Consider the following 27,960-nt stretch of genomic DNA (forward strand, 5'->3'; position numbering starts at 1 on the left):
CTGAAGCTTTTTGTATGCTCTTCTTCTACAATCAGTGGTCTGTTTCCCAGTGCAATTCGGCATCCAGGAAAAGACAAGTAAAGTCACTGATGTTTTTTAGTTTCTCATCTATTGCCTGTTTAATGCAGTCTCCAGTTTGCAGAATACAGTATTTCTGTTGAGTGTAGCAACCTAAAGAAGAGCTCTGTGTAAGCTTGAAGGCTTCTGTTTCACAAAGAGAAGCTATTCGAAAAAAGAAAAGGGAAAAAAAAAAAAAAACTGTAACTCTTCACTTAACGTTGTAGTTATGTTTCTGAAAAATGCGACTTTAAGTGAAACGATGTTAAGCGAATCCAATTTCCCCATAAGAATTAATGTAAATAGGAGGGGTTAGGTCCCAGGGAATTTTTTTTGCCAGACAAAAGACGTATACACACACACACTATAAGTTTTAAACAAACCATTTAATACTGTACACAGTAATGATGATTGTGAAGCTTGGCTGAGGTGGTGGAGTCAGAGGGTGGATATTTCCCAGGGAATGCCTTACTGCTAAATGATGAACTAGCAATTGGCTGAGCCCTCAAGGGTTAACTTGTTAATGTAGCCTCACACTATAAGGCAGCACGAATGGAGGGCAGGGAGACAGCATGACAGAGAGACACACCGTGTGTGTGTGTGTGTGTGTGTGTGTGAGTCTGAGAGAGAGAGAGATGCACATTTCCCCTTTAAGTACCTGACCCACTCTTAAGTACACTGCCTTGTTAAGTTAATCAGCAAGCTGAGACCGCAGCAGCTGCTGCCAGGAACCTCCCTCCATCCTGAGCCCTGTGGTGTGTCCTGCTCTGTGGAGATGGGATAAGTGGGGTGCAGGAGCATGGGGGAGGGGGACACCCTGACATTAGTCCCCCTTTCCACCCCCCCAGCAAGCAGGAGGCTCTGGAGAGCAGTTCCAAGGCAGAGGGCAGGAGCAGCACATGGCAGTGTGGGGAGGGACAACTGAATTGCTGGCAATTGATAGCCTGCTGGGTGGCTGCTGCACGGGGAACTTAGGGGAGCGGGAAGCTGATAGGGGGGCTGCCAGTCCACCCTGGTTCCAAGCCCCCACCAGATAGCTGCAACAGGATGCTTTTCCTGAAAGCAGTGGACAAAGCAGGCGGCTGCCAAAGACATTATAAGGGAGCATTGCACAACTTTAAAGGAGCATGTTCGCTAATTGATCAGTAAGGTAACAATGTTAACAGGGACGACTTTAAGTGAGGAGTTACTATATATGTGATAGCTATGCAAATTCAACTGAAATGTTTTTCATGTTAATTACACACAGTTTCTTAAGGTTCAAATTCACAGAGCAATGAGCAAGGACTTAAACGTGATAGACCAAAATTCTCATGGTGTCACCTTTTCTAGAGATGTGTGGGGAGGAAGGAGTCCTGGAAGTTTACAGTGTTGTTTATTGCAGCTAACTGCTTATACTACATTCTGTGCTCTTGTTTTTCAAACAACTAATTTTAGACAAGTTTTTTTAGGAAAGAGAAATCTCCTTTGTAAATAGAACTTATATTAGAGATTTAACCTAAAAAAACCCATAGTTTTGTGTGTCAGGCCCTTTTTTCAGAAGCGATATTAGAATTTGAAATTGGTGTTTTGTTGACAAATTACTAATTAAATGTGCATTAAATTTTAAATTAGAAATTGCTGAAAGATAGCATAATACAAACCTAAACAGAGCTGAACTTTAAGTTAGACTTTTAAGACTAATACTTGTAAATCAACCTGGTCATTAGTTCCCCCAGTATTTTTCCCCATAGAGCAAATTAAGCAAAAAAGGCTTACCTTAGTGTTTTCTACACTAGATTGTTTGTTCTAATCAAACACTGTTTCCCTATTAGGTGAAACCAATAGTGAATTAATAATGACTTGTTTACTGCCCTGTATTGTCATTATTGAAGTGTTGCCAATTTTGGTGGGGCGGGGTGTGGCCAAAACAAAAAAAGCTAGAGATAAATAGCAAATACATTTCAGCAAAATTATGTTTAGTGATTCCTTGGATATTTTAATGTAAAATAGTCTGAATTTTTAAGCATGCCAAACCTTTGCTTGCTCTTCACCAATTGAGAATTAAGAAACAGGCTCTGTTTTAAACAGTCTGGGTCACAACATAAATGTAAGGCTCCTGCTTCATATGACATGATTCATAGATGGATTGAAAGGCATATGTAAAAGATTACAAAAGACAGTCTTCTGTCTTCTTTATGGAGAATCATTTGCTTTGGAAATAGGCGTTTTCCTAGCTTGAGGTACTGTGCAAATTTCCTCCGTAAGAAGAAACAAACAAAATGGAAACAGCATTTAAAATGGGACAAAGGAGCATGATGAAATATTGTGATGTAAGAGCAGCAGTTTGTACCTGTAAATGTTGTCTAACGCAATTAAAATCTATGTTTGGTGATTCAACCTATTTTAGTTTTTTTTCTATTACTATTCTGAGTAATGGTTAATTTCAAGTATGCAAATGTATTGATAAATTGAAATGGGTTTAAAAGGTCGCTGCTTATCATTGTCCTCAAACACCCAGAATGCATTTCCCCATTGAATACCATCAACAAATAATGTGTCCCTGGTGTCACTAACAGAAATCTCTCTAACTCACATGTACACAATCTTGAGGAAAAACATTGTACATACTGTACCATTTACCTTTTAGTTTACCTGGGTGTCTAATGGTTGCTCAGTGACTTTCTCTCCTTTAGTCACATACAGACTATAGGCACTTTGGTTTGTTCGCATTATGAGAATTTGAAGATTAACCTGTAATTATGTACAATTTTGTTATGGATTATTTTGATGTATTGAGGATTTTTGCAGCTTTCCTATATTTTTTTATTATCTTTTGTTCCCCTACAGTTTTTAACATCATTGCCCTTATTTTTGTCTGTGTTGGGTTTTTGTCTTTCAGCTTAAAAAAAAAAAAAAGCAAAATCAGGAGTTTACAATGCACAGCCTTTAGTGGAGTATGGTTGAGCCCACAGCTTCTTGGCACTTTCTTTGTGAACACTGGCATTCTATTCTGTATAGGTTTTTTTTATATACCACACTCCTCCCTGAAGTATCTGAGCACATTGTAATAGTACATTAAGCAATGTGATTACATATTAGCCACATGTTGTGTTCTCATCCTAACCCCAGAGGGAGAAGCATGTGGAGTAGTGGAATGTCTTGTTGTGGTAGGTGTTTTTTGGTTAAATATATCTGTTGCAATGTGTTTATATTAGGGAAGGCAAGGTCAAAGAAATGTGCCTTGCACTTTGAGCAGAAAGTGATGAAGTTTGTGATAGTTCTTTGTTCCTGTGGGAGTTCATTTCACAGTCTCAGACTGCCTGAAAATGGTTGTGTCCTGAACAGATGATCTTTACTCTTACTGTTGAATTTCACTGTGCCAGAGGAGCTCTGTTTTGGAGCTTTAAAATGGCTTTTAGGTACTGAGCCCAGGTCATAGAATGCTTTGAGACCTTAAACTTGATTCAAAATTCTATGGGAAGCCACTGTAGAGAGTGATGGATAAATACTATGTGGTCATAGTAGCCTGTGTTGCTGGGGAGATGCAGCACAGAGTTTTGAACTAGTTGCTGTTTCCCAGTTGCTGAAGCATAACTCATGGCTGTAGTGGTGTGAGCGCTCCGTTTCAATTAAATGAATCCAACAGTACTCCCAGACTACAGACTGAATTGACCAGTTGTGGATGTGAACATGCATTTCAAGGAGACTACACCATGGCTGCAAGCTCCTCAAAATATTTTCCTCTATCCTACCAATATCACCTCTGTTTTGCTCAGACGGGTGTCCTTCATCTGTGAGCTGATTTCATCCAAACTCTGGGCCGTGTTGGTGGTAGTGGTGCAGTCGTTACATGGTGATGGATAGGTAGAGCTGTGGGCCATCTGCATATTGCTGGCATTTGAGTCCATGTTGTCTAACCAGCTCACCTAGTGGTTGCATGTAGTTGGAAAAATACTGGAGTGCGAAAATTGATCCTTCTGGAACCCTGCAAGTGAGGGGACTAATGGTGGAGGTTGCAATTTCCCATCGCTGCGCTTAAGGTTTATCCCTCCTAGAAGGACTCATGCTATTTTAGCTCATTGCCCTGGACTCCTGTCACCTCTCTTAGGTGAGACAGCGATGTGTCATGGTCATTAATATCAAATGCTGCACAGAGGTCTAAGAAGATGAGAATGGATATTTGTCCTCTGTCCATTGACAGGAGGCGATCATCCACTGCCACTAAAGCAATTTCAGTTCTTCAGTTGATTCAGTTAATTAGTGATATTCATTAGTATTAGTGTAGGTTTTCTTTATTTTCTTGGACCATCAGTTCCCTCTTATTTGCAGCGTAGCAGAATATGCATCGGTCTCTGTGTTTTAAGCCTTGTGCCAACTACAAGAGATCTACCCCAGCGAATGACCTCATTCCACCTGCCTGAAGTGCCTCAGGAGTGTCACATTCCAGACCACTGCCAGACTTGCAAGGAGTTGAAACCGTGGACAGAGAGGACAGAAAGATGAGACTGCATCACGCGCTCATGAGGGTCACCATGACCACCCCATGAATCTTCCCTATTAGGGTGGGCACTGGATACTTTGTCATTAATGAAGACCACCCTTCTGAAAGTCAGCACCAATCTCCTTCTCCAGTGCTGAGAAAGAAGCACAAAAAAATCAGATCATTATTCATTGAAGGAGCCAAAACCAAACTCTGCTCGAAAATCAGGGTCCACCAGTACCATCCCCCAATAAACAGTCAGGAGGACAAGGTAAAGCATCCTCTGGAACAAGACACTCCCTGGTACCAACCTGTTCTTATCAGAGGTTGTCAACTCTGGCAGCTGGGTCGTTGAGATGCCCAATATGGTGCCAACTATTTTGGCGCAACAACAGCATCAGAAATATCTCTGTGCTGGACTCTCCAATGGCCCATGAGACAAGCCAGCTGGGTTCCGGTGGATCCTCAAGCCCCGGCTACTTATTTACATCAGAGTCATGATCAGCCCTTGGTACCATGGGGCACTAGATCTTCGGAGAATCCAGTGCTTTCTTGACTGATCCAGTCCAGGGTTGAACCCATCATGCTGTCCCTGCTGCTTATGTCTCCAGAACAACACCCCTGGACCTTGGCACAACACCACCATGATCAGGCGATTCTGGGTCTGAGGTAGAGTATTATGCCTCTTGCTCGTGGGGTAGACGATGACAATGTCCTTTGCCTTTATCATGGGAATTTCATTATCAGTACCCACCAGATTTCTAGAGACAGGGACCATTGGAGTAGTTGTGGCTGGGGTCCTGTGCCATACCCATGACCTTACTGAAAACTGTGGGACATGCCTCCCAATTCCTCAACCTTTCAGATCTCCTAGCACAGGGGTTCCCAAACTCTGTCATGTGTACCCCTGGGGGTATGCAAGACATCTCGGGGGGGGGGGTACATGGGAAAAATTGTGTAAAGGTGGATTTTATTATTTTATTTATTGCATTTTCATAATAGGCTCAGATGAAGCTTTAAAACTCTGGGAATTTATTATATGAAATAGTGTAGTTAATTTACTTCAAGATATACCAATGAGAACACAGATATTCATATTGACATATGGTGCCCTCACCTCCAGTCTCCATACATCACGGGTTTAGTTGCTCAACAACTGTCCAGGCTAACTGAGCTCAAAATGTAGGGTTTTTTCTGGTTGTATATGTCACATTGTAACTATATCTGTATGTAACAGTGAAATATGGACAGATGCCTAAATACAGATATACACACAAAGTATCAGTGATAAGAAGAGTAGAGGTACATGGGCAGCTGGTAAATATGGAAGGGGGTATGTAATAAGAATAGTTTGGGAACCTTTGTCCTGGCAGATGTACTGAGCAAGACTTTCAAGGCCTGACTCAGGCTTCAGAACTTCCACCTACTGTACTACCGGAGGATCAGCCTCAACCTTCTTTGCATTCTTCCTCCTTATCACCTGATGAGACTGTGGTTCCCTGGGATTCCTCACCTGTTCCAGGATGACTACAGGGCTTATCAAGATCTTAAAGAAAGTAGCTGCCTCTATTGATATTCCCATTGAGATGGCCAGGAGGGTTCTCACAAGCTGATAGGCATTGTGGGTTTGGCAGGGCCTTCTAGAGTGGCTCTACATATCAGTGGTGCCATCTTAGAGCCTGTGAAATCATTATGGCAAATATCCTCTCTGCCTTCAAGAGCTAGGAGAACCAAGACACAGTACCCTGTCCCTTCTCAAGGCTGGATACAACTTCTCACTGTGGGCCAATATGCTTAAGTTCTCAGACAAGTTGGCAGAGGATGCCAAACAGGCGTTCCGGGCAGTTTTAGATGAAGGCAGTCTGATGGCTCGGATCTCTCTGCGAACATCCTTGAATGGGGCAGATTCAGCATCCAGAGTCATGGCATCTGCCGTGTCTGTGTGCAGATGTTTGACATCGGTCTGCTGGTTTCCTACAGTAGAGGTCCAGCAGACGATCCAGGAGCCTCCATTTCAGTGGTTCTACACTCTCTTGTACAAGATGGATGAGATGCTCTACGGTCTCAAAGATTCAAAGACCATATTAAAATCATTAGGAATTTATGCTCCTTTCCCTTAAACAAAGCAATTCCTCCCTCAGTCTCTGCCGAGATGCCTGTCTTTCCCACCAAGGCAACCTGACCACTCTTGCAAATGAGGAAGAAGCCCCAGGAGAAGAGCATCTCCTCCTCAGTTTTCTTCTTTGGTGGGTTATTCAAGACAGACTGGAAATCCGAGTCTGTTTGCCTGCCTTGTCAAGGACATACCAGTTTTTCCATCCCCTATTTTTTCCAGTAGGTTATCCAACTTCCTCTGTCCTCTTCCATGAAGTACAGTCTCTTCTCCATTTGGGAGCTATAGCAGAGGCTACCTCTCTTCAGTGAGGGTAGGGTTTCTGTTCACACTGCTTCCTGGTTCCAAAGGCAAAAGGAGGCTTCAGGCCCATTCCGTGACCCACCCTCCTTCTCATTATTAATGTCTGTCTGGTGGGTCTGGGATGATTCTGTCCTTTATACCAATGTGCCGAGATTACCTTGGTACCACAAGACAGCAGAGAACGCAAATGTAATGCCCCGACGGGTACCGCTAAGGGAAAAATCTCCAACACTGGGGTTGTGCAGACCTGAAGTGGAACGGACATATGTAACATCTGAAAGAACAGCAGTGACAGAACAGGTTAGTAACCATTTTTTCCCATGTTTTGACCTAGATCCTGACTGTGTAGTGTTTAGGGTGTTGCCCTCAGTTAGATGAGTGGGTAGTCTGCTTTTGGTTAGCTTCTGTATGAGTTTACTCAGGAATTACAGGTTTGACACTGGGTGATAATTGGCTATGCCTGAAATCTCCAGAGTGGGTTTCTTCAGTGTTGATCAGACTGTTGCATGTTTGAAGGAAGAAGGGACATTTCTTTCTCTGAATCAGGTGGTGGATATTTAAAACCACCTGGATAAATATCACAATTGTACACCACTGAATGTGATTTTTGAGTTTTTTTTTCTCCATGGTTATGACTTGAATTCTTATTGTCATTTAGTAATGTGACAGAGTTGTAATAGCATTTTTCCAAAGGTCAGTATAACAGATTCTGTGCATGAATGAATTTAGAATACTCCAAAGTTACAAGAGACTCCTTCCTTTGTCTTGAGGCATAATGACATGTAAATGCTTAATCCATCAGCTACTTTTTTCCGACCAAAAGGTGAGGAACTCCATACTTCAGCTATGTTTTATGTCATACTTGTTCATCAAGGAAGCCTTTCCTTTTATTTCCCCCCCTTGATTTAAGAAAAAATATTGAAGTTGCTTAACAAAGGCTCTTTTTGGTTCCTTGCAAGTGTTTTGGAGTTTTATGCTGGTGTGGGGTGTGATAGTTTCCTCATTCCATCCCAGCAAACTGAGAACAAGACAGTACTTACGGTACACCAGGCAAGCTTACCACAAATATTTATCCCCACATCTTTACTCCCATCTTGGTACAATCCTTCTGTACATTTTGGGTGAACACAAGCTCTTAGTAATCTTTTGTAGGGGAGAAAATTATTGATCCATATTTTTTGTTCTCAGAATATATAGCTATACTCCACCACCCCCTTTCAAGTTGGGGAATATTTTTTTCACGTTTAAACTTTTGTGAATCTTTATTCAGCTACAATATAATGATCACTCACTGCTATAAGTAGGTAGCTATGCAGCTCTTTCTGGTGAGTTAGTTTAAGTATGCTAGCTCTGAAATATTCCAAACTCAGTCACACAAGAACAGGAATGCCAGTGGTGGTGGTTCTTCTATTATAATTATCTTTGAAGAACATGAATTACAAAAAGTACATTTTTCTTACTTTTATAAGAAAATGCTGTCTTCATAAAACAAAATTGTCAGATTCCCAATCTGTAGGCCGGACCTGGTCCACTTGATGTATTTATGTGGTCCATATGGCCTATTTAGCTAGTATAGAAATCAAAGTTTTCATTTGTTTTTTAAAATGTACATTTTTAGACTGTATGCTGTTGAGGATGAGTGAAACTATGAACAGTTTGAATGTAAATTGTTGCAGTTTGTGAGAGTTGCAAACTCCTTTTCCCATTAATCTCATTGAGGTATTAACTTCAGTGCCTAATTATATTTTAAATGCCAGCATTAACTATTTAATTGCTGTCCTTTTAGCAAATGGGATGGGAAGGACTGAGATTTCAAGTGCACATGTGAGAAGGTTTCTAAAGGAAGGGAAGTATCTGAGAGAGAAAAATACAAAGACCAGGAAATGGGGGGAGGGAGGGAAAGAGGGTAGAAATAATGGCAGTCCTAAATGTTAGGAGACTTTCCTATCTAGGGATGATGAATGCAACAATAAGGTACTGAACAAATAACTAAAAGGTTAGTTATAAAGTCTATATTCTACCCTAGTTCTTCGTGCAGACCTCCCATAGACACAAGTGAGAGTTGTACTGTGGATGGAGAATGTAGTATGTGGTCCCAAATTTATAGCCTGGCCAACAGAGCTTCATTAAAAGTGGAATTCTGCATTCAACATAGAAGGACCCAGATATATTTATGTAAGAATTATCGTGCAAGTTATGGTGATAATGATTAAAGGTTTCATCTTTTTCTTCCCTGTTAGTTCAGACAGTGATTTGCATGTAAATTGTTCCATCAGATGCCAATAAGGAATTGATTACCACATATAATACAGATTGAGTGGCTTAGCCTTTCCTGTACTGAGAAAAAAAGGCACAAGCAGTAGTCTCCACTGTATGACTTTTCCTCCAGGAGAACAAGAACAAAATTCAAAAAAATACACTATATTAAAAAATTCCTGTCTGCCTTTGCCATAGAGATGTATTTAGCTGGCTTGTTACGGACAGAGTATATTTGAAGCATGTAACATGTATTGATCACATTTGTATTATCCTATTAAAATTCAACAGTTTAAAATTCACTAGCAACCGCTGTTTGAAATAAAGCATTTTTCTCTACAGGAGTTACAAAAGTAGATTATGGAGACATATCGTCACGCCTTGGGCTAAGACATAAGCTGCAATGCAAGCCTTTCTCTTGGTACTTGGAGAATGTGTATCCCGATTCCCAAATTCCACGCCATTATTTCTCTTTGGGGGAGGTAAGGATTATTTTTAATTATGTACTTTTAATTTTCCTTTTGTAAGGGATATCACAGCATAACATCCAGTTTTTGAAATCTCATTTGAATAGTAAAGCTGAAGTCAGTGTCTCCAGCACCAAAGTGCAATATCTCACAGCTCCATGTCTTTCATCTGTAAAATGGTATATTTGACTTGAATGGTTTGGTGAAGTATTACCAAGCAGTTGACCCGCAATGTCAAAGGTTGGGATTTCTTGTCCATATTTACAGCAGTACTAAATTAGCATGGAAAGGCTTTTTAGAAAATATTTTAGACACTAGTGCATATTTTATGTATTCAGTTTCATTGATGTGCATGGTGCTTTACAAACAGTTAAAACTAACAAGGAGCTTAGTGCTTGTGTAAATGGCACACAAGTGTGCACCAGCTAAGATGTAAATTCTGGTGCACCCCCGTGTGTCATATTCTGTCTGTGTGGATCCTGATGGCACACACTAAAACTTTTAGTGAGTGCCATCAGGATCCACACAGACAGTGCATGACACATTGGTGCCCATTACATGCCAGCTGGTGTGCACTCATCTACAGAGTAGACAAGCCCGTAGTTGCATTAGACATAAAACATCAAGGGATTACAAATAACAAAGCATGAAGAAAGGAGTTCTTCAACTGCTTTCTCATGTCCATTCCATGTTAGGTGTGTGCGCACTGCGTGCACTGTTTCTGGAGATTTTAGCATCAGTGGTATTCGTTGGGCTGGCTCTAACGTACGCTGGAGACATGCACTTATGCATCAGCCTAAGGGGCACTGCCAGCCTCACGCCCTTTCAGTTCCTCCTTTCTGCCTGTGACGGTTGCTGGAACGACCATTCTTGCTATGTCAAGGCTTTCTTCCTAGTGGTTTTGGACTCTTCTTCGTTTGTGGTTATCAGTTTAGTGTATATAGTTCTTATAATTAGTGTTAGTGTGTATAGTGGTGTAAATAGTTCCTATCGTCGAGGGACTTCTTCGCCCCAGGGGCTTCAGGCTTCAAGCCTTGTGCCTCTGGTGGCAAACCTATGCCAGCGAGTGACCCGCACTCCAGCTACTTGAAGTATCAGGTGGAAACTCACATGAGGGACAAGTGCTAGATCTCCCAAGACTTCCAACCCCACACTAAAAAGGGCAGACACGTTAGGCTGAAGGCTATCCTCATGGAAGCCTCCCTCAGATGAGTCTTAACGCCAAGTTGCTCCGTTGGTGTGAAGTTTCCCCTGGCACTATTCACCGTCTCTGGTGCCAAGGAAGAAATATAAGAAGCAGCACACCAAGAGGGTGCTCACCAGTGCAGAAGAGAGACAAGAAGAGAGAGAAGACAGCAGAGAGACCCGCACCAGGTCACTCATCCTCTCACAGGCCAGTGATGGCACTGTCGATCCCGCCTAGAGTATTGAGTCTGGAGGGGGACCCTCTACCGACACCCGGAAGCCACCGTGGTGCCAGTGGTCTGACAGTTCCATTGACCCCGGAGGTTTTTCAAGCGTCAAAGGGCCTTTCTCTGCCCGTCCCACCAACTCCAAGGGGACACCTGACAGCTCTGGTGACCAGAAGGAGGGAACAAGAAGCAGTGGACTCCTTCCTGGCACCAGCCCTTGGCATCCTCGAGCAGAAAGCCTTCCATGATCCCAGTGTCCTGATGGCTGGTCCCTGGAACCCTGGTTCCACGTGGAGGCAGAAGTGGGTGCTGCTCTGTCGTGGTCTCTGAAAGAAGACTTCTCTTCAGAGTCCGAAGGGGAATCTTAAATAGCACCTAAAGCCCAGCACCTGTACCCAGCTTATGCACCACCAGACTTCGGTATCCATCCCTGTGCCGGCACCTGGCCAATGCAGTGGCCATACTGGAATCCCTGGGGGTTTCCCTGGTGCGAGGTCCTCCTTCCTACTCAATTGTTCCGAGGAACACACTACCGCTCCTTCCCACTTGGCACCGACCCTCGACTTTGGCACCGATCCCAGTACCAACATCCAGGAGACGGCTCTGATGGACATAGAGGAGGAAGCGGAAAGAGCCCCTCCTCCGCTGCAAGCCACCTCCTCGTCTTCCCCAAACGAGGCTGTTGCAGATCCCAGGAACCTGCTTCAGCAGGATGACTTCAAGGCCCCTCAGGACTTTCTGAAGTGGGTCATTGCAAACCTGGGCCTAGAGATTGTGGAGTTAAAAAAAACATTGCACAGTCTGATAGATATCCTGACTTCGGCAGCTCCCTGCAAGGGGCTTTGCCCATCAATGATGAGGTGATGAGACCGGTCAAGGCCCTGTGGCAAACTCCTTATCTTCCCTTCCTCCCACCCAGGTGGGAGGGCAGAGAAGTAGTACTGTGTGCCACTGAGCAGGTTTGAATACCTCTACACGCACATACGTGCATCTCTGAGGGTCCCTGGTGCTGTCTGCAGCAAATTAACAGGACAGGCAGGGACAGTTGAGCACTACCCCAATCATAAAGACCCCAAGAGACTAGACCTTTTTCAGAAGAAAGATTTATTCGACTGGCAGCCATCAGCTACATATCTCCAACCAGCAAGCTTTGTAGGGGAGATAAGATTTTAATCTGTGGGACTCCTTGTCTAAATTTAAAGATTCTCTGCCCCAAGATTCAAGTCAGGAGTTTGCAGCCCTCTTGGAGGAGGGTAAGAATGGGGCCAGTTCTTCTCTCCGGGTGACTCTGGATGCTGCTGACTTTGCAGCCAGGACAGTGGCCTCCGCTGTCACCATAAGGCATTGTTCTGGGCTCCAGTCTTCTGGCCTTCCGCACGAGGGTCCAACAGTCTGTCCAGGAAGTCTCCTTCAAAGGCTCCTCTCTTTTCTCAGTGCAGACAGACACAAGACTACATGACCTGAAGGACTCAAAGGCTACTCCTCGTTCCTTAGACCTTTACACCTGGTCATCTTTCAGGAAGCACTTCAGGCCCCAGCAACCCCTCATGTCTCGGGGCCTCCAAGAGAGGAGTTGTACAAAAGAAGAGGGAGAGGTTACAAACAGCACAAACCTCTCCTGTCCACCTTAGCTTCCCAGTCAGGGTTTCAGAGATGCTCCGGTAGGCCCAGGCAAGCTTTATGAAGGTGTGTCCGAGGGTGTTATACCATTCTCTGTTTCAGATCCACCCCCTCTTGGTTTTGGACTGTCTGTCACTCTTAGTCCAGCATGGTCATGCATAACATCAAACTGTTAAGTGCTGAGTACAGTGTCAGTCGAATATACCCTTCAGTTTTTATCCACTCCTCCCTCCCATCTTCAGGGACACGTCTCACGGGCAACTCGTCATCCATGAGGTGCAGTCCTTTCTAGATAGGGAGGCTGTGGAAGACGTTCCTCAAAATGTGAGAGGGAAGGGGTTTTACTCCTGGTATATCATAATCTCAAAGTTCAAAGGGGGACTCCTGCCCACCGTGGATCTGCATCACCTCAACAGATATCTCAAGAAACAAGTTCCGCATGGTCTCCATAGCCTCCATCGTTCCCTCCCTGGATCCAGGAGACTGGTGCTTTACCCTCCACTTAAAGGATACTTACTTCCACATCTCTCTCTTCTGTGGCCACAGATGATTTCTCAGGTTTATAGTGGGTAAGCACCACTACCAGTTCACGGCTTGCCCCTTTGACCTATTGGCAGCCCCTTAGGTTTTCACAAAGTGTATGATTGCAGGTTGCAGCAGCCTTCTTCAGGCAGTGAGGTGTACAAGTCTACCCATACCTTGACAACTAGCTGATCAAAGGTTGGTCGCAGACTCAAGTACAGAACAGCATCAGCATGGTCTGAGCCACCTTCCGAGTGCTGGGCCTGCTGATAAAGAAGCAGAAGTCAACTCTTGTCACAGTTCAGAGAATAGAGTTTATTGGGACAGTGCTTGACTCAACTTAAGCCAGGGTCTTCCAGCTGGAGGCCTGATTCCAGACCATGTCGGACCTGATATCCAGTGTCATAGTCCACGCAGTTACGACAGCTCAGGTTTACCTCAAACTACTGGGGCACATGGTGGCATGTACTTATGTGGTTCAGCACACAAGGTTGTGCCTCAGGCCCCTCCAGATGTGGCTAGCATCAGTTTTCTCCCCAAGTAGACACCACCTAGATGCACTGCTCACATTTCTCCTCCCCTCCCCACCCCCTCCATCCTTGCCTCTTGGACTGGTGAAAAGATCCGCGAATGGTTATGATGGGTGTGTCCTTTGTTACCCCTCAATCATCGGTAGCCTTAGTCTCGGGCACGTCAGACATAGTGTGTGGAGTCTACCTCGGCCTCTGGTCCCGAGAACTCTCCCTGCACATAAATGTCAGGGAACTCAAGGCAGTACGCTTAGCATGCCAAGTGTTCCTTCCCCAGACCTCAGCTGAGGTGGTGCAAGTCCTGACAGACAATACTGCGGCCCTGTTTTACATGAACAAACAGGGAGGGGCTCAATCTTCGACCTTATGCCAGAAAGCCATCCATCTGTGGAACTTGCACGGAGCACTCCATTCATCCCGAGGCCTCACATCTTGTGGGAGCCCAGAATGTGCTGGCAGATCATCTCAGCAGATGCTTTTCCTCTCACTATGAGTGGTCCCTTCACCTGGAGGTCACCAGAGTAATCTTCCAGAAGTGGGGGCCTCTCCAGGTGGACCTGCAGAACAGGAAGTACTATCAGTTCTGTTATCTGTGTGGACACAGCCTGGGCTCCCTCTCTGATGCTTTTCTACTCCCGTGGGCAGACTGCCTACTTCACACCGATCCCCCAAACCCCTTGGCTCATGTGGCCCTCCTAAAGATTAAACGAGACAAGTCATGAGTTATTCTGATAGCCCTAGCACATCCGCAACTGCGTTGGTTCAGCAAGCTGCTAGATCTCTGTGGTAACTCCACTCTTGCTCCCATTTTGCCCAGACCTAATTTCACAAGATCATGGCTGGTTGCTTCATCCAAACCTTGCCTCCTTGCATCTGCCTGCATGGATGCTGTATGGCTGAACCCTGAAGAACAAGACAACTCAGAACAGTTTCGGCAGATCTTGTTAGGCAGTAGGAAGCCTTCTACCAGGGCTACCTACTTGGCCAAATGGAAGCATTTATCTTGGGCTTCTGAATGTGCGCTCTCTGCATCTTGATCTTCCCTTCAGTCTATCTTGACTGACTGCTTCACTTAAAACAGCAGGGCCTGGCCCTCTCATCTGTTAAAGTGAACTTAGTAGCCATCTGAGCCTTCCATCCACAGTGAACAGCAGGTCAGTGTTTTCCCACGAGATACGTTTGCTTTCTCAAGGGGCTGGAGGGGTTATATTCTCAAGGTGGCAAGCCAACCCCCCCGATGGGACTTAAACCTGGTTCTGTCACAGCTCACGGGTCCCCCCCTTTGATCTGTTAGCTTCATGCCCCCTGCCATTTCTATCTTGGAACGTCTCCTTCCAGTGGTGATCACCTGGGCCAAAAGGGTCTCTGAAATCAAGGCCCTTATGTCAGAACCGGCCTACGCGGTGTTTTTTCAAGGACAAGATCCAACTGTGCCCCAATTCAGCCTTCCTGCCGAAAGCGGTATCACAATTCCATAACAATCAGGACGTTTTCCTGCCAGTCGTCTTTCTGAAATCTCACAGGAACTCTGAGGAATGACAGCTTCACTCGTTGGATTCCTAGGCGTTCCCCTGCCTCTTATATTGAGAGGACTAAATCTTTCCACAATCAACATAGCTCTTTGTGGCAATAGCGGAGAGGATAGTAGGACTACATGTGTTAGCCCAGAGGATCTTGTCCTGGATTAACCTCCTGTGTCCGGGCTTACTACGAAGAGGTAAAGTTTCTGCCTCCAGCGATTTTAAACTGCTCATTCCACAAGATCCGAAGCCACATCAGCAGTGTTCCTCCCAATCAGATCCACGACCTGGTCATCGGTGCATACCGTTGCATCCCACTGTACCATCACTCAACAGACCCGAGATGCCAGTTTTGGAAGAGAAGTGTTGCAGTCAGCATGTCCATGAACTCTGAGCCCACCTCCTGGGGTACTGCTTGTGAGTAACCTAACATGGAATGGACATGAGCAAGCACTTGAAGAAAAAATAATGGTTGCTAACCTTTCATAGTGGTTGTTCTTTGAGATGTGTTGCTCATGTCCATTCCATGACCCACCTTCCTACCGCACTGTTGGAGTTAACCAGCAAGAAGGAACCGAAAGGGATGCTGCACATAAGCACACGGCTCCAGAGGGTGCTAGAGCTGGCCCAACAGATACCACTGAGGGAAAAATCTCTGACAATGGTGCATATGGCATGCATGCACCTAACATGGAATGGAGATGATTAACACCTCTCAAAGATGGATAGTTATGAAAGGTTAGTAACCTTTTTTTTTAATGCAGCGTGACAATGGTTACAACAGTGAAAGAGTAGAAAATATTTGTTACACCTGCGTAGAAATGCAGGAATGGTCATACCAGCTCAGATCAGTGGTTCATCTAACCCACTCTTCTGTCTGAGTGTGACCAGTTCCGGACACTTCCAAGGAAAGTGCAAGAAACCTTGGAGTGGACAATTAAGGAGTAACTTGCCATAGGTAAGGTGGAGTTTCCTCTGAACACCTATAAACAAGTAGTGCTTTAGCCTCTGGTGCATAATAATTTACATCCTTTCTTTGAAAAAGAAATATTTTCATCCTATGTAATGAGAATATTGTGATCATTTTATCTATACAAGTATCTAACCCCCTTTTTAAAAATTTACTAAGCTCTTGGCTTCTATTGTATCTAGTGACCAAATCCCATGGCTAATTATGCATTACAAATATGTATTTCCTTTTCAATTTTAAAAGTTACATCTTTCAATTTCATTGAATATCTCCTTGTTTTTATACTATGAGACAAAAGGCATATAGGACATCCCAGTTCACCTTCTGTAGTGCCAACCATGGTTTTGTATACCTCTTATTTCCTCTCTAAACTAAACAGACAAACCTCTTTTATCTAGGGGGGTATCTTTTATGCCCCTAATTTTTGTAGGTTATCTCTGAATCCCTGTATTTCGCCTATGTCCCTTTTGAGGTAGGGTAACCAGAACTAAACATAGTATACAGAGAATGTACATTTGATTTTTTCTCCATCTTTTATACAGTCTCATACGTAGTTTGAATTTTTGACTGCTTGTGCACACTTGAGTAGAGTTTTTTTGTTGAATTAACCACGATGATCTAGGTCTAGGTGTCTTTCCAGCGTGCTTACAGTTACTTTAAAACGTAGAAATGTGTCTGAGTAGTTCAGATTATTCATTGCCGCATGCAGTATCTCGTGGCTAAGTCTTGTGCGGCTCCATATAACATTTCTCAGAGATTAGGCACTGACTTCCCATGCTGGAGCAGTAGTACTGCATGGACAGTGAGATTCTTATTTCCCCCAGAACCACTGGGAAGTGAATGGGAGGCAGGAGCTGATCGCCCCTCCCAGTCCCTAGAAGCAGGGCATCTCCCTCCCCCCAAACATATGCCACCCTCCACCCCCTCAAGGCTAGTGGAGGAAACTGCTGAAGGAGATGCTGTTTCAGGAGCAGTTGGGTGTGTATGGTGACATGCCTGGGGTGGATTGTTAGGAAAGCTGTGTGGGTGAGTGTGCCTGGTGTGCTTTCTTCTCACATTTTGTCCTGCACCAGAACCATCCTTGTTGGCTGCTGGAACAGAGGCAGGCTACTTGCCTCAGAGGAGTAACTGCAGGAGGATTTCTGTTGCATATGTGAGACTCTAGTGGGGGCTGAGTGTGTCACAAGAGATGCACAATATTTCACGTTCCTGTTGCATTTGTTGTCAGTTAATTTCAAACTTCTTTGTTTCTGATTTTAAGTAAACTAAATATTTTACACCTACAGAGTGACTAATCTTAATTGAAGGCTCGCTATATACATTTAATATAAATATAAAATGAGGCTATTTTTGAGACTTGTGAGCACAAAAAAAACAGAAAAATGGAGTGCAAAAAGGTTTTGTTTGTCGGTCTTCCCTGTGATCTCATATCACATTTGGCTGAACAGCTATACAGATTTTCCAGAAATAGGCACCTGGTATTATTTGGGACTAAGTGAGAAAGTTCATCCTGAAAAGAACATTTTTATAAAGATAACTGCGAAAATAGCTATATTTTTATTCCACAGTGCTGTAAAATCTGCTGGTATTACGTTTTTCATTTTAGTCTTTTTGTGTTTCCATCCTCTATTGTATTAAATTTTAGTAGTTCGTTGGGGGGAAGGGGAAACTCAACTGGGAGCATCTGTTGCTAAGATAGAATGACTTGTTTCTAAAATATTCATATTTTATGTTCAGCTGAAGGAAGCAAGTGGAGTATGACTTTTATAAATACAATTGGCTAAACTGGTTTAGATAAAATAACTAGCCCAAGTAATGTACAACTTTTTTTTTTACATCATGGTGCTTTACATTTTCAAAGCAGTATGGAAAAACCTTCCTATAAATCTCAAATCAAACCTGAATCTTTTGTGGATAAAAGTGTATTTTTGTTTTTTATGTGCCTATGATTTGACTGGTTCCAAGTTAGCATTAGAAGCTCTGAAACCAGACTCGTATTATTTCATAGATATCTAGTTTGTCTGAAACCAGGAAATTCTAGAAAGCTCATGAGAGCCTGATCTTAATACATTAGAATAATTTTTGGACCGTGGGACACTTATGCTCAGCTGTAACTCCAAGTTTTTAGAAGATTTGTTCATTGCTATTTATGAATTCAATGCCAGTGGTATCCTCTGTGGGTTGATTGTCGTCCCCCCCCCAATAATTATTAATAAAAACCTGTCTTGATGTATGTTATGCTTTATTTCTTCTCCAGATAAGAAATGTGGAGACAAATCAATGCCTGGATAACATGGCAAGAAAGGAAAATGAAAAAGTTGGAATATTTAACTGTCATGGAATGGGTGGAAATCAGGTGACAAGATATTTTACAACTTTAAATGATTTCAGACATTGCTCATCTGTCTACACATAATTTCCAGCACTTTCAATAATTAACTGTACAGACAATGTGCTGTTTAAAAAACCCTAATGAGAGACGTGGGCCTGCAAGATGAGTTAAGAGTACCTAAAAAGGTTGCTTGGTTTGTTCGAGTGCTTGCTCATGTCGATTCCATTCTAGGTGTGTGTGTGCTCGTGTGTGCAGCCGTCTGAGATTTTTGCCTTAGTGATACCCGTAAGGCTGGCTGTGGCGCCCTCTGGAGTGCTGCGCTCATACTGTAGTATATTAGGCACCGCCAGCCCTACACCCTGCCTTCTCAGTTCCTTCTTACTTCCCATGGTAGTCAGTCGGAGCACCTTTCTTGCTTAGCAAGAGCTAGCAGTTGTCTGCCATTCTGAACTTTGTGTCTTAAGGCCGTTGTATATAGTTCACTTTGCTAGTCTTAAGTATTGCTTAAGTAGTTGTTAAGCGTTAGATAGTAGTTAGGGTCCTAGCAGGACTTTGCTCCAGGTGGGGCATGCCTCGGTCTCCCAGGTTCAAGCCCTGCTCAGACTGCAGCAAACCTATATCTGTGAGGGATCCCCACAGCAGCTGCCTTAAGTGCCTGAGGGAGTCACACGAGGAGTGGTGTCAGATCTGCAAAACTTTCAGCCCCACACTCAGAAGGACATCCGCCTCAGGGCTCTTCTGATGGAGTCCGCCCTCCGCCTGGCTTCCGAGCCATACAGTCAGGTCATGCCACTGCCAGCACCCGACTCCTTCTGGCTCCGTTTGCCATTGCCGATGCAAAAGAAGAAGACCACGAACCGCTCTCCAGCACCAAGCAAGAAAGCCCAGGAGTCATCCATCAAGTGACCCGGGCCTGCCCACCAGACTTCACCAAAACCACACAATCATGCCTTCCTGACTGGGGTGCCCAGCCCCCTTAAAGGTCCACCACCGACTCTTGGGAGCGGTATGGGACCCACACTCCTGCCTGCACCTTCGTCATTCCAGGCTTCCATGGCTCAGAGAGAACACGGGTCTCCACCTGCTCCAATGACGGTCCCAGTGCCACAGAACCCGGCAAAGGCTCCCCAAGAGGGCAGACCTGCCATTAAGACTAGTTGGTGGCCTCGATGGAACATCAGGTGGAAGCCCACTCTGAGGTCAGGGCAGAGAAACTTGTGCCCGCTCCAAAGCCTCTTTCTCCGGCGGTGGTCAAGATTCCAGCAGCCCCATCAGTGGTCCAGTCTTCCTCATTGTCTCCACGCAAGGCGGTTGCGGGGCCTTCCAGAGCTAGCTCGCCGGATGACTTTAGGGAGCATCAAGGCTTTCTCCGGCATGTGGCCAAGAGTTTGGGTTCAAGGTGCAAAAGATGGCGGAGCAGGAGGACACCCTCTTCGTTGCCCTCTCAGCCTCTACGCCTGCCTGGGTCACCCAGCCTGTTCATGAGGAGGGCCTCGACCCCCTCCTCCATCCCACCTGCCTCAAAATGGGCCGAGAAAAAGTACTTTGTGCCTGCCAAAGGTTTTGAATACTTTTATACCCACCCGCCCTCAATGTCGCTGGTTGTTTCTGTGGCCAATGAAAAAGACAAGCAGGTCCCCACCTCCTCGACTCCCAGAAACAAAGATGCTAAGAAATTTGATTTATTTGGGAGAAAGATTTACTCTATCTCCAGCTTGCAATTTCATGTGATGATTCATCAGGTCCTGCTAGGCCAGTACAATTTTATTCTCTGGGATGGTCTCAAAAAGTTCCAGGATTCTCTCCCTCAGGGTTTAGCCTCCGCAATCTGGTGGAGAAGGGCATGGTGGCGGCAAGATGGTCCCTACAAATGGCATGGGACGCGGTGGATTCGGTGGCAAGTGTGGTCACATCGGTGGTGGTCATGGTATGTAGTTTCTAGCTCCAGACTGCAGGCCTCTCCCAGGAGAGGTAGGCCTCAATCCAGGACCTCCCCTTTGACGGAGCTGATCTGTTCTCAGATCAGACAGATGCCAGGCTGCACAGGTTGAAGGACACTAGGGCTACTCTTTGCTCGTTGGGCTTGCACACACCACAATCGGCCAGGAAGCCCTTCCAACCACCACTGTCACCAAGATCCTGGCAGCCTTGTCAGGGACCTACCAAGGACAAGAGATGCTAGTTTTCGTCATCGTCGCCCTTCCTCCTCCTGCCTGCCAGCCCAACCTGGGGCTGTTAAACACCAGGGGGCCAGAAGAGACTGTTTTGAGTGTGTGCCCCAGATCCGTGCTCTAGTCAGTCTTTTCCTCAACTGCCTTTCCCCCTACTGCTCAGCCTGGTCACGGGTTATGTCGGACCACTGGGTCCTGGACGTAGTGGCTCAGGGCTTCTTCCCTTCTTCCCGACCCCTCCCCACGCCCTTTTTCCCGTCCCTATTCAGCAACCCTTCTCCTCGTTCAGGAGGTAGAGAAGCTCCTGGGTTTGGGGGCTGTGGAGGAGGTTCCTTAGGACATGGAAGGAAGAGGATTCTACTCTCACTACTTCCTAATCCCGAAGGCCAAAGGGGGCCTCAGACCCATCCTGGACCTTCGGGGCCTCAACAAGTCTCTCAAGAAGTTGAAGTTTCACATGGTCTCCCTGTCCTCCATCATCCCCTCCCTGGATCCAGGGGACTGGTATGCTGCTCTCGACTTAAGGACGTTTACTTTCATGTCTCCATGTTCCTGGGCCACAGGCGCTTCCTGCATTTCATAATGGCCGGGCGTCATTCCAGTTCATGGCATTACCCTTTGGCCTGTTTTCAGCTCCCAGGGTGTTCACAAAATACATGGTGCTGGTAGTAGCTTACGTGAGACGATGCGGGGGAGGGTCCAGATCTTCCCGTATCTCGACGACTGGCTCATTAAGGGCAGGTCTCTAGGACAGGTCCAGTGAGTCTCAACCTGGTGCGATCCATCTTCAACAATCTGGGCCTGTTAATAAACACAGAAAAGTCCACATTAACGCTATTTCAACGGAAAGAGTTTACCGGAGTAGTTCTCAACTCCACTCAAGCCAGGGCCTTCCTTCCAGAAGCGCAATTCCAGGCCATGTCACACTTGATTGCCCATGTGAAGAGCTATCATCTTACCACAGCCCACACATGCCTGCAAATGAGGGCCCACATGAATGTATGTGGTCAACTGTGTCCAGCTTCATCTATGATCTCTGTGGGCATGGCTGGCCTCAGTCTATATCCCCAGCAGGCACGCCCTGAACCGAGTGGTCATGGTACTGAGCCACATCCTCTCGTCCTTGGATTGGTGCCTGGATCCAGAGTCAGTGCTGCGGGGGATCTCTTCATGACGCCCATCTCTGTCACTTACCCTAGTTTCAGACACGTCAGACCTGGGCTGGGGAGCTAATCTGGGCGACCTCAACACCCAGGGCCGCTGGCTACACAGCAGTCTAGCCCTTCATATCAACATCGGGGAGCTCAAAGCAGTTCGCCTGGTCTGCCAGGCGTTCTTGCCCCCACCTAAAGGACAAGATGGTGCAGGTTCTAAAGGACAATACAACTGCGATGTACTACATCAACAGGCAGGGTAGAGCCTGGTCTTCGGCCCTTTGTCTGGAAGCACTCAGCCTCTGGGACTTTTGTGTGTGACATGCCATTCATCTGGTAGCCGCCCACCTGTCCGGATCCAAGAACATCCTGACAGATCGCCTCAGCAGGACCTTCTCATCTCGCACAAATGGTCGCTCCATCCAGAGGTGGACAGCCTGATCTTCTGCAGGTGGGGGACTCCCCAGAGGGAGTAAAGGCTCTGGGAGTGCTGGTTTCTGGGCTGGGGGTGCCCCCATGGCTGGACTCTGCAGGGAGGGTGGTGGTTGTATCTGGGCTGGGGGGTGCCCCAGGGAGGTGGGTGGTGCTGGTATCTGGGCTCTGGGTGTGTCCATGGCTGGGATCTGGGCTGAGGGGTTCCCTGTGGCTGGGCTCTGGGGGGAGGAGGGTGCTGGTGTCTGGGGTAGGGGCATGCCCCATGGCTGGCCTCTGGGGAGATGGGAGTTCAGCGGTCTGGGCTCTGAGGGCCCCACAGAGCCCCCTTCAGCACCCCCCAGCTGGAACTGGGTTGTCATCAGGGTTTCTTTAACTCTGTACTCCTGGGGGAATCTTTTATGCTGTTGTCTGTATTGTTGACAGGTATTTTGAAATATATTACCCAATAATTGAAACTGAAGGGATTATATTGTGTTATTTTGACACAGAAAATATGCAGAATTCTGCAGAATTTTAAAATGTGTGCAGAATTTTTAATTTTTTGGCACAGAATTCCCACAGGAGTAATATATACTGTAGACATCCTGTAGGATCCCTGGAACTGCCTTCCTACAGATTCTCTCTAGTTGATTTGTCACTCTTGCAAATTCAGACAGAAAGTTGAGTGTATAGTTTTCATTTTTACTTTTGTGATTCTCCACTCGGAACTATATTCTGTATCTACTTCTTTCTATTTTATTTTATTTGAAGCTCTGCATTGCTGCTTGCCACCCTGCCAAAATTTCCCATTTTTTTCCCCTGTTTTACCATTTGGGAATAATAGGGAAGTTTTTTATCTGAAAAACTTTCCTATTATTGATATGGTGTTTATATTTTTTTCTCCTAAGAAAACAGTTTTCTATATCGTGTAAAAAAAATTTAAGAAATTTTTAAGTTTGGTATAAATGAAGTTGTATGTGAACCTGCTGTTTTCTCTGTAGAACCCAGTAGATGAACATTATTATTTTTCTACAAAGGTTTTCTCATACACTGCCAACAAAGAAATTCGAACAGATGATTTATGCTTGGATGTTTCCAAACTTAACGGCCCAGTCACAATGCTCAAGTGCCACCACCTAAAAGGCAATCAACTTTGGGAATACGATCCAATGGTAAGTCTTTGTGATGCTGAAATAAGGCTTTCACTTAATTTCTTGTATACATTTTTCCCGTAAGCTATGATAAACAGTATATTCCTGTTACTAAGGGCTATTGTATGTTGGTCAGAATAGGGCACTGTGAGTCAGGATTGTATTTCTAGGTGTCATCAATTCTCTGTTAACTTGGGCAAGTTATTATGCTTCTGTTTATCTTCCTCAAAAACAATTAGAACTTTCACAGGGCTGAGTCTTCATGTTTGGAAACTGCTTTTAAGATCCTCTATGAAAGGTGTTCGCAAGACCAGAGAGGGAAAATTACACTGGCCCAAGGGCTAGAATTTTCTATTTTTAGTCCTGGACCGGTAAAGATAAAACCAACATTAAGGTTCTTGTGATATCTTGACTCTGCCAATGTTAAAAACAAATATTTTTATTATTAAAATTAGGTTACTGAATTTTGAATAGTATAAATCTTTCATTTCTAGCCCTGACATGTTGAGATATAGGACTTTCAAATATCATTGCTATCATATCTGTCGTCTTATTTGAATGTAAAAGCTATTTTTTAAATCATATATTGAACCACTAGAGCTAAAAACTAATTACTTACACCATTTGAAAGTTTTCATGTAATATAAATCAGTAATCTCTACCTTCAACAGTTTGTCAAATATCAGCGTCTAAAATCATGTTGCAGTTAAATGTTAGGATAGGGTGAGAGGAGTCGTATTATGTGTGGGTTTTTTGGTTTTTTTGGTTTTTTTTTTTATATATCCCATTTTCGGAGCAGTGAATACAGACAAAAACCTCTTAATCTGAAAACTTTTAAGATCAGCTTCTATACTGGATGACTGTTAATTACTGTTAAGGAAAATCTTGACCCTGCAGTTTACTAATATTCTTTGAGGAGGATAAAGTGGATAAAAGAGAACCAATAGAATACCTTATTTGGACTTTCAAATAGCCTTTGATAAAGATGCCTCACAAGAGATATTTAGGTAACTAAGTAGTTACAGCTGAGAGGTTAAAGGGCTGATGACAAATAGGAATAAATGAGTTATCTATAAGAAGAAAGGTTAATGTTGTGGTTGCTCAAAGGGCCTCTACCAATACTGATGATCATGTTTATTACTGATCTATAGGAGGAACTGAAGAGTGAGGTGGCAAAGTTTCTGGCTGACAAAATATAAGTCAGTGAAATCTGGACAACATTATGAAGAACTTCTGAAGCAGTTAAAGCTAGGCAATTCACTAACACAGACAGATGGAATTAAATGTAGACAACTGACAGGAAATGCACAATAGAAGGAACAATTTTGAACTATTTAGACACATTTAAAGGTTCTTGAAGTGATTGTCTGTACAGATTCCATTCTTAGTGAGCATGTAACTGAGGTCTGATTCTTTTGAATAACAAAACCTCTCAGTGCTGCAAGATGTTGTTGATGTTTAGTACAATTTGAAAAAGGATCGGTAGACAGCAATAAGAATATTATTTGCACTTATATTAGCTAAAAGTTTACAAGAGATCAGTCCCCTCATGTTTCAGGGCATAAGCCATTCATCAGTAGCCTGACATTAGAAAGAAACTTCTCCCCTCTGCAGGTTGTTGCATGTTTCTGCATTAAGCGGGTTTGCACCTTCTCGGAAGCACCTGGTACTAGACAAGTTGGACAATTGGTCTGATCTGGTATGGCAGTTTCCGTTTTACTGAACACAGATAATTGGTTTTGGTTGAGAAAGCTCTACCCATCCAGGCATCCTCATTTCACTTGCGCAGGTGGTTGTATCACAAAAGGTAGTGAGGTAAACAAAGCCTTGATCTTTAGGGAAAGCATTAATGAAGTGAAGATTACCTCAGCCCCACAGTTTAGTTTCATAGTATAAATTCTTCTCCTGGAGATATGAGGAAATTATTTCACTAGATTAGAGAGAGGAACTTTGACTTTATTTGGGCTGACCTTGTGCCTGGACTTCAGAAGGCTATTACCCCTCTTCGGAAATGAAGTTTTAAAACTTCCAAAGTTCAAATAGCATCCAAGTTTCTAGCCACTCACAAATTAACACTCTTTAAATTCCAGATGCTGAACCAATGCACTGAGGTGTAAATGGGGGGGAAAAAAAATCTTACTAGCTCATCTGTTTATGAAAGCATTTATGATTTTTTTCCCCAAAAGATATTCTAAAAGAAAAAGATAATATTGTCAAAGTTTCAGGGTGAGTGCACCTTTATTCCTCCTCCATGGTCCTTCAAGGGCACCCACTTAAGTTTTCCAGCTCCCAGCGATCACCTCTCTTGGATGGAGATCCACATTTTCGTCCATCCTGATTGGGATTTTAAGGCAGCACAGCTCCCTGCCTTACATTCTGATATCCCCAGCAAGCCTGCCTGCGTAAAGGCCAGGCAACCTGTAATTTGCTTTCTCTCCAAGAGCTATCAACAATGTCTTACCAGCACTCACAAGTGACCACACCAATGTTTCTAAGCAAGAACGTTTATTCTTAAGGTAAAAACGTTAGAGAGAACGCACACAAAAATAGATGTAAACCAGGACATACCAGGAGTCACCCATCAGTCTTATGGGGCCCTAGTAGGGCAATGTCTTTCCATCCCTTCTGCAAGGGTTGTGGCCCTTTGGACATAAGGTCCTGTCCGTTTGCTGGATCAGAAAGAAGGCACTGTCAGTTCAAGCTCATCCATTTATGTCAAAAAGATCTTTCTTTGTCTTCCTAGTCTCTGGAACCCTGTTTGAGCCAGTATATGTGACCTTCCCCACAGAATGGCACCTCTCTGGAAGTATTTACAATGTGATTCACCGTCATCACTCATTGTTTTTAGTTCCTGAAGGAGCTGTGGTAACCCTCCCTAATGAAGGAAAACACAATCATCCTTACAGTCCTTGACCCACAGTGATACGTAAATTTAATACTATATGTTTCCCCCAAAGATACTGCCTGAGGTAGCAATATCTATGACATCTCCCCCATAAAGCAAAGGGTATACCTACAAGTGCCCGATTGGCATCCTTGGGGAACCCATGACTTATTCTCTGGATTGTTTCTCGCTACAATGTCTGTCACAAATATATTTCTGGAAACTTGAGATTGAGTGTGTAGGACATAAAATTCAGCCAGAAGCGTAGATCTGGAATAATTCCTTGATTATAAATTGCTAAAGATTCAACCAGTAGAACTAGATTACGGTTTTGGGATTAAAAAAATTAGTTGAAAACTCTTAAATTTCTTTTCAATGCTACAAAACAAAGATGTTAAACAGAGCAAGAAGAGTTGGCAATAATTAATCTTTAAACCTGTTCATGCTTTTCTAACATAGCTATATTTCCTGCTTAAAAAGTGATGGTTAGTAATGTTACCACACACATTAGTTCCTCAGAGACTAAGTCTTTTCCGCTTTGCTTCTAGATGACCCATTGCTAAGTGTCCAACATAGTTAAGCATTTCATTAGACTGAGATATAAGGTCAGTTACAAATAGTCAACTTTTAAACTACTTGAGTATCTTAGTCATGTTACTGAAGTATAGTTAAGAACCAAAAGGCTGTAGAAATATAAAGCTTTAAAGTCAAGAACTATAAAAAGATGAATACTGTATTTAAACTACTCTTGAAATGGCTTGGCTACTCTTATCTGTTCTTAGATAATACAGTTTTTTTCATATTTCTAATGACTAAGAATTATTTTTATCTATCTGCTTTACATGATATTATTTGTTACCACAGAAAATGTGAAAACTGTTCTGGAAATCATGATCTGATTGTGTCCATACTCTGCAGTTTTACCTTTGTCAGCATACCCACCATTAGAAAATGTACTTGCACATTGCATTGCAAAAAACAAGTTGCTGTCACTGTAAGAGAAGCTATGATGATTGAGTGTAAAGCAGTGTGCCCTCTGTTGCTCCTTGGCCATAAACCCACTCCAGTTGTATATTTTGCAGGGTGTGTACAGGACTACTAGGGGATAAGATGATGATGGTGTGACAGGTTGGACGCCTTAGGATGGCATCTGATCTGCTGAGATACCACTGAGCCCACCTGGTATGCCAGTTTGGGCTTCCTTTTTACCTGTCTTTCTGAGCCAAGCTATTAAGCGCTCTCCCCGCCCCCGAGATCAGTTCTCGGAAGGCTCATCGTAAGGGACTTGCCCCAGCACACAGGTGCCCACCTCCCTTTGAGTGCAGACCCAAAGATATATTAAGAAATTCACCTCCTCCCTCATTGTGGAGGGAAGGTATGAACAACTCTCCCCCCCCCCCCTTTAGAAATTACAGAAACTGGGTTTAATAATAAACCAAATAAATTTTATTAACTATAAAAGTCAGATTTTAAGTGGTAAAAGGGGTAACAAACAGAACAAAACAGATTCCTAAGCAAATGAAACCAAACACAAACTAAGCTAGTTTCACTAAAGAAATTGGTGACAAATAGTATTTCTCACCCTAGATATTGTTTCAGGCAGATTATCGAAAGTCTTGAAA

At 44.0% G+C, this 27,960-nt stretch overlaps 1 protein-coding gene across 3 annotated transcripts in view; it reads left to right on the plus strand.

Annotated features, from left to right (window-relative positions):
* GALNT1 (polypeptide N-acetylgalactosaminyltransferase 1) overlaps nt 1-27,960 on the plus strand; it is a 198,710-nt gene that overhangs the window by 151,706 nt on the left and 19,044 nt on the right. For all 3 annotated transcript variants that reach the window (XM_077810928.1, XM_077810927.1, XM_077810929.1), the window contains 3 exons: nt 9,534-9,673; nt 18,490-18,588; nt 23,341-23,475. In XM_077810928.1, coding sequence (XP_077667054.1) covers nt 9,534-9,673; nt 18,490-18,588; nt 23,341-23,475 — 374 coding nt within the window. The remainder of the gene's footprint in view (nt 1-9,533; nt 9,674-18,489; nt 18,589-23,340; nt 23,476-27,960) is intronic.

This window comes from Eretmochelys imbricata, chromosome 2 (genome assembly GCF_965152235.1).
Source record: "Eretmochelys imbricata isolate rEreImb1 chromosome 2, rEreImb1.hap1, whole genome shotgun sequence".
Classification (NCBI taxonomy): domain Eukaryota; kingdom Metazoa; phylum Chordata; order Testudines; family Cheloniidae; genus Eretmochelys; species Eretmochelys imbricata.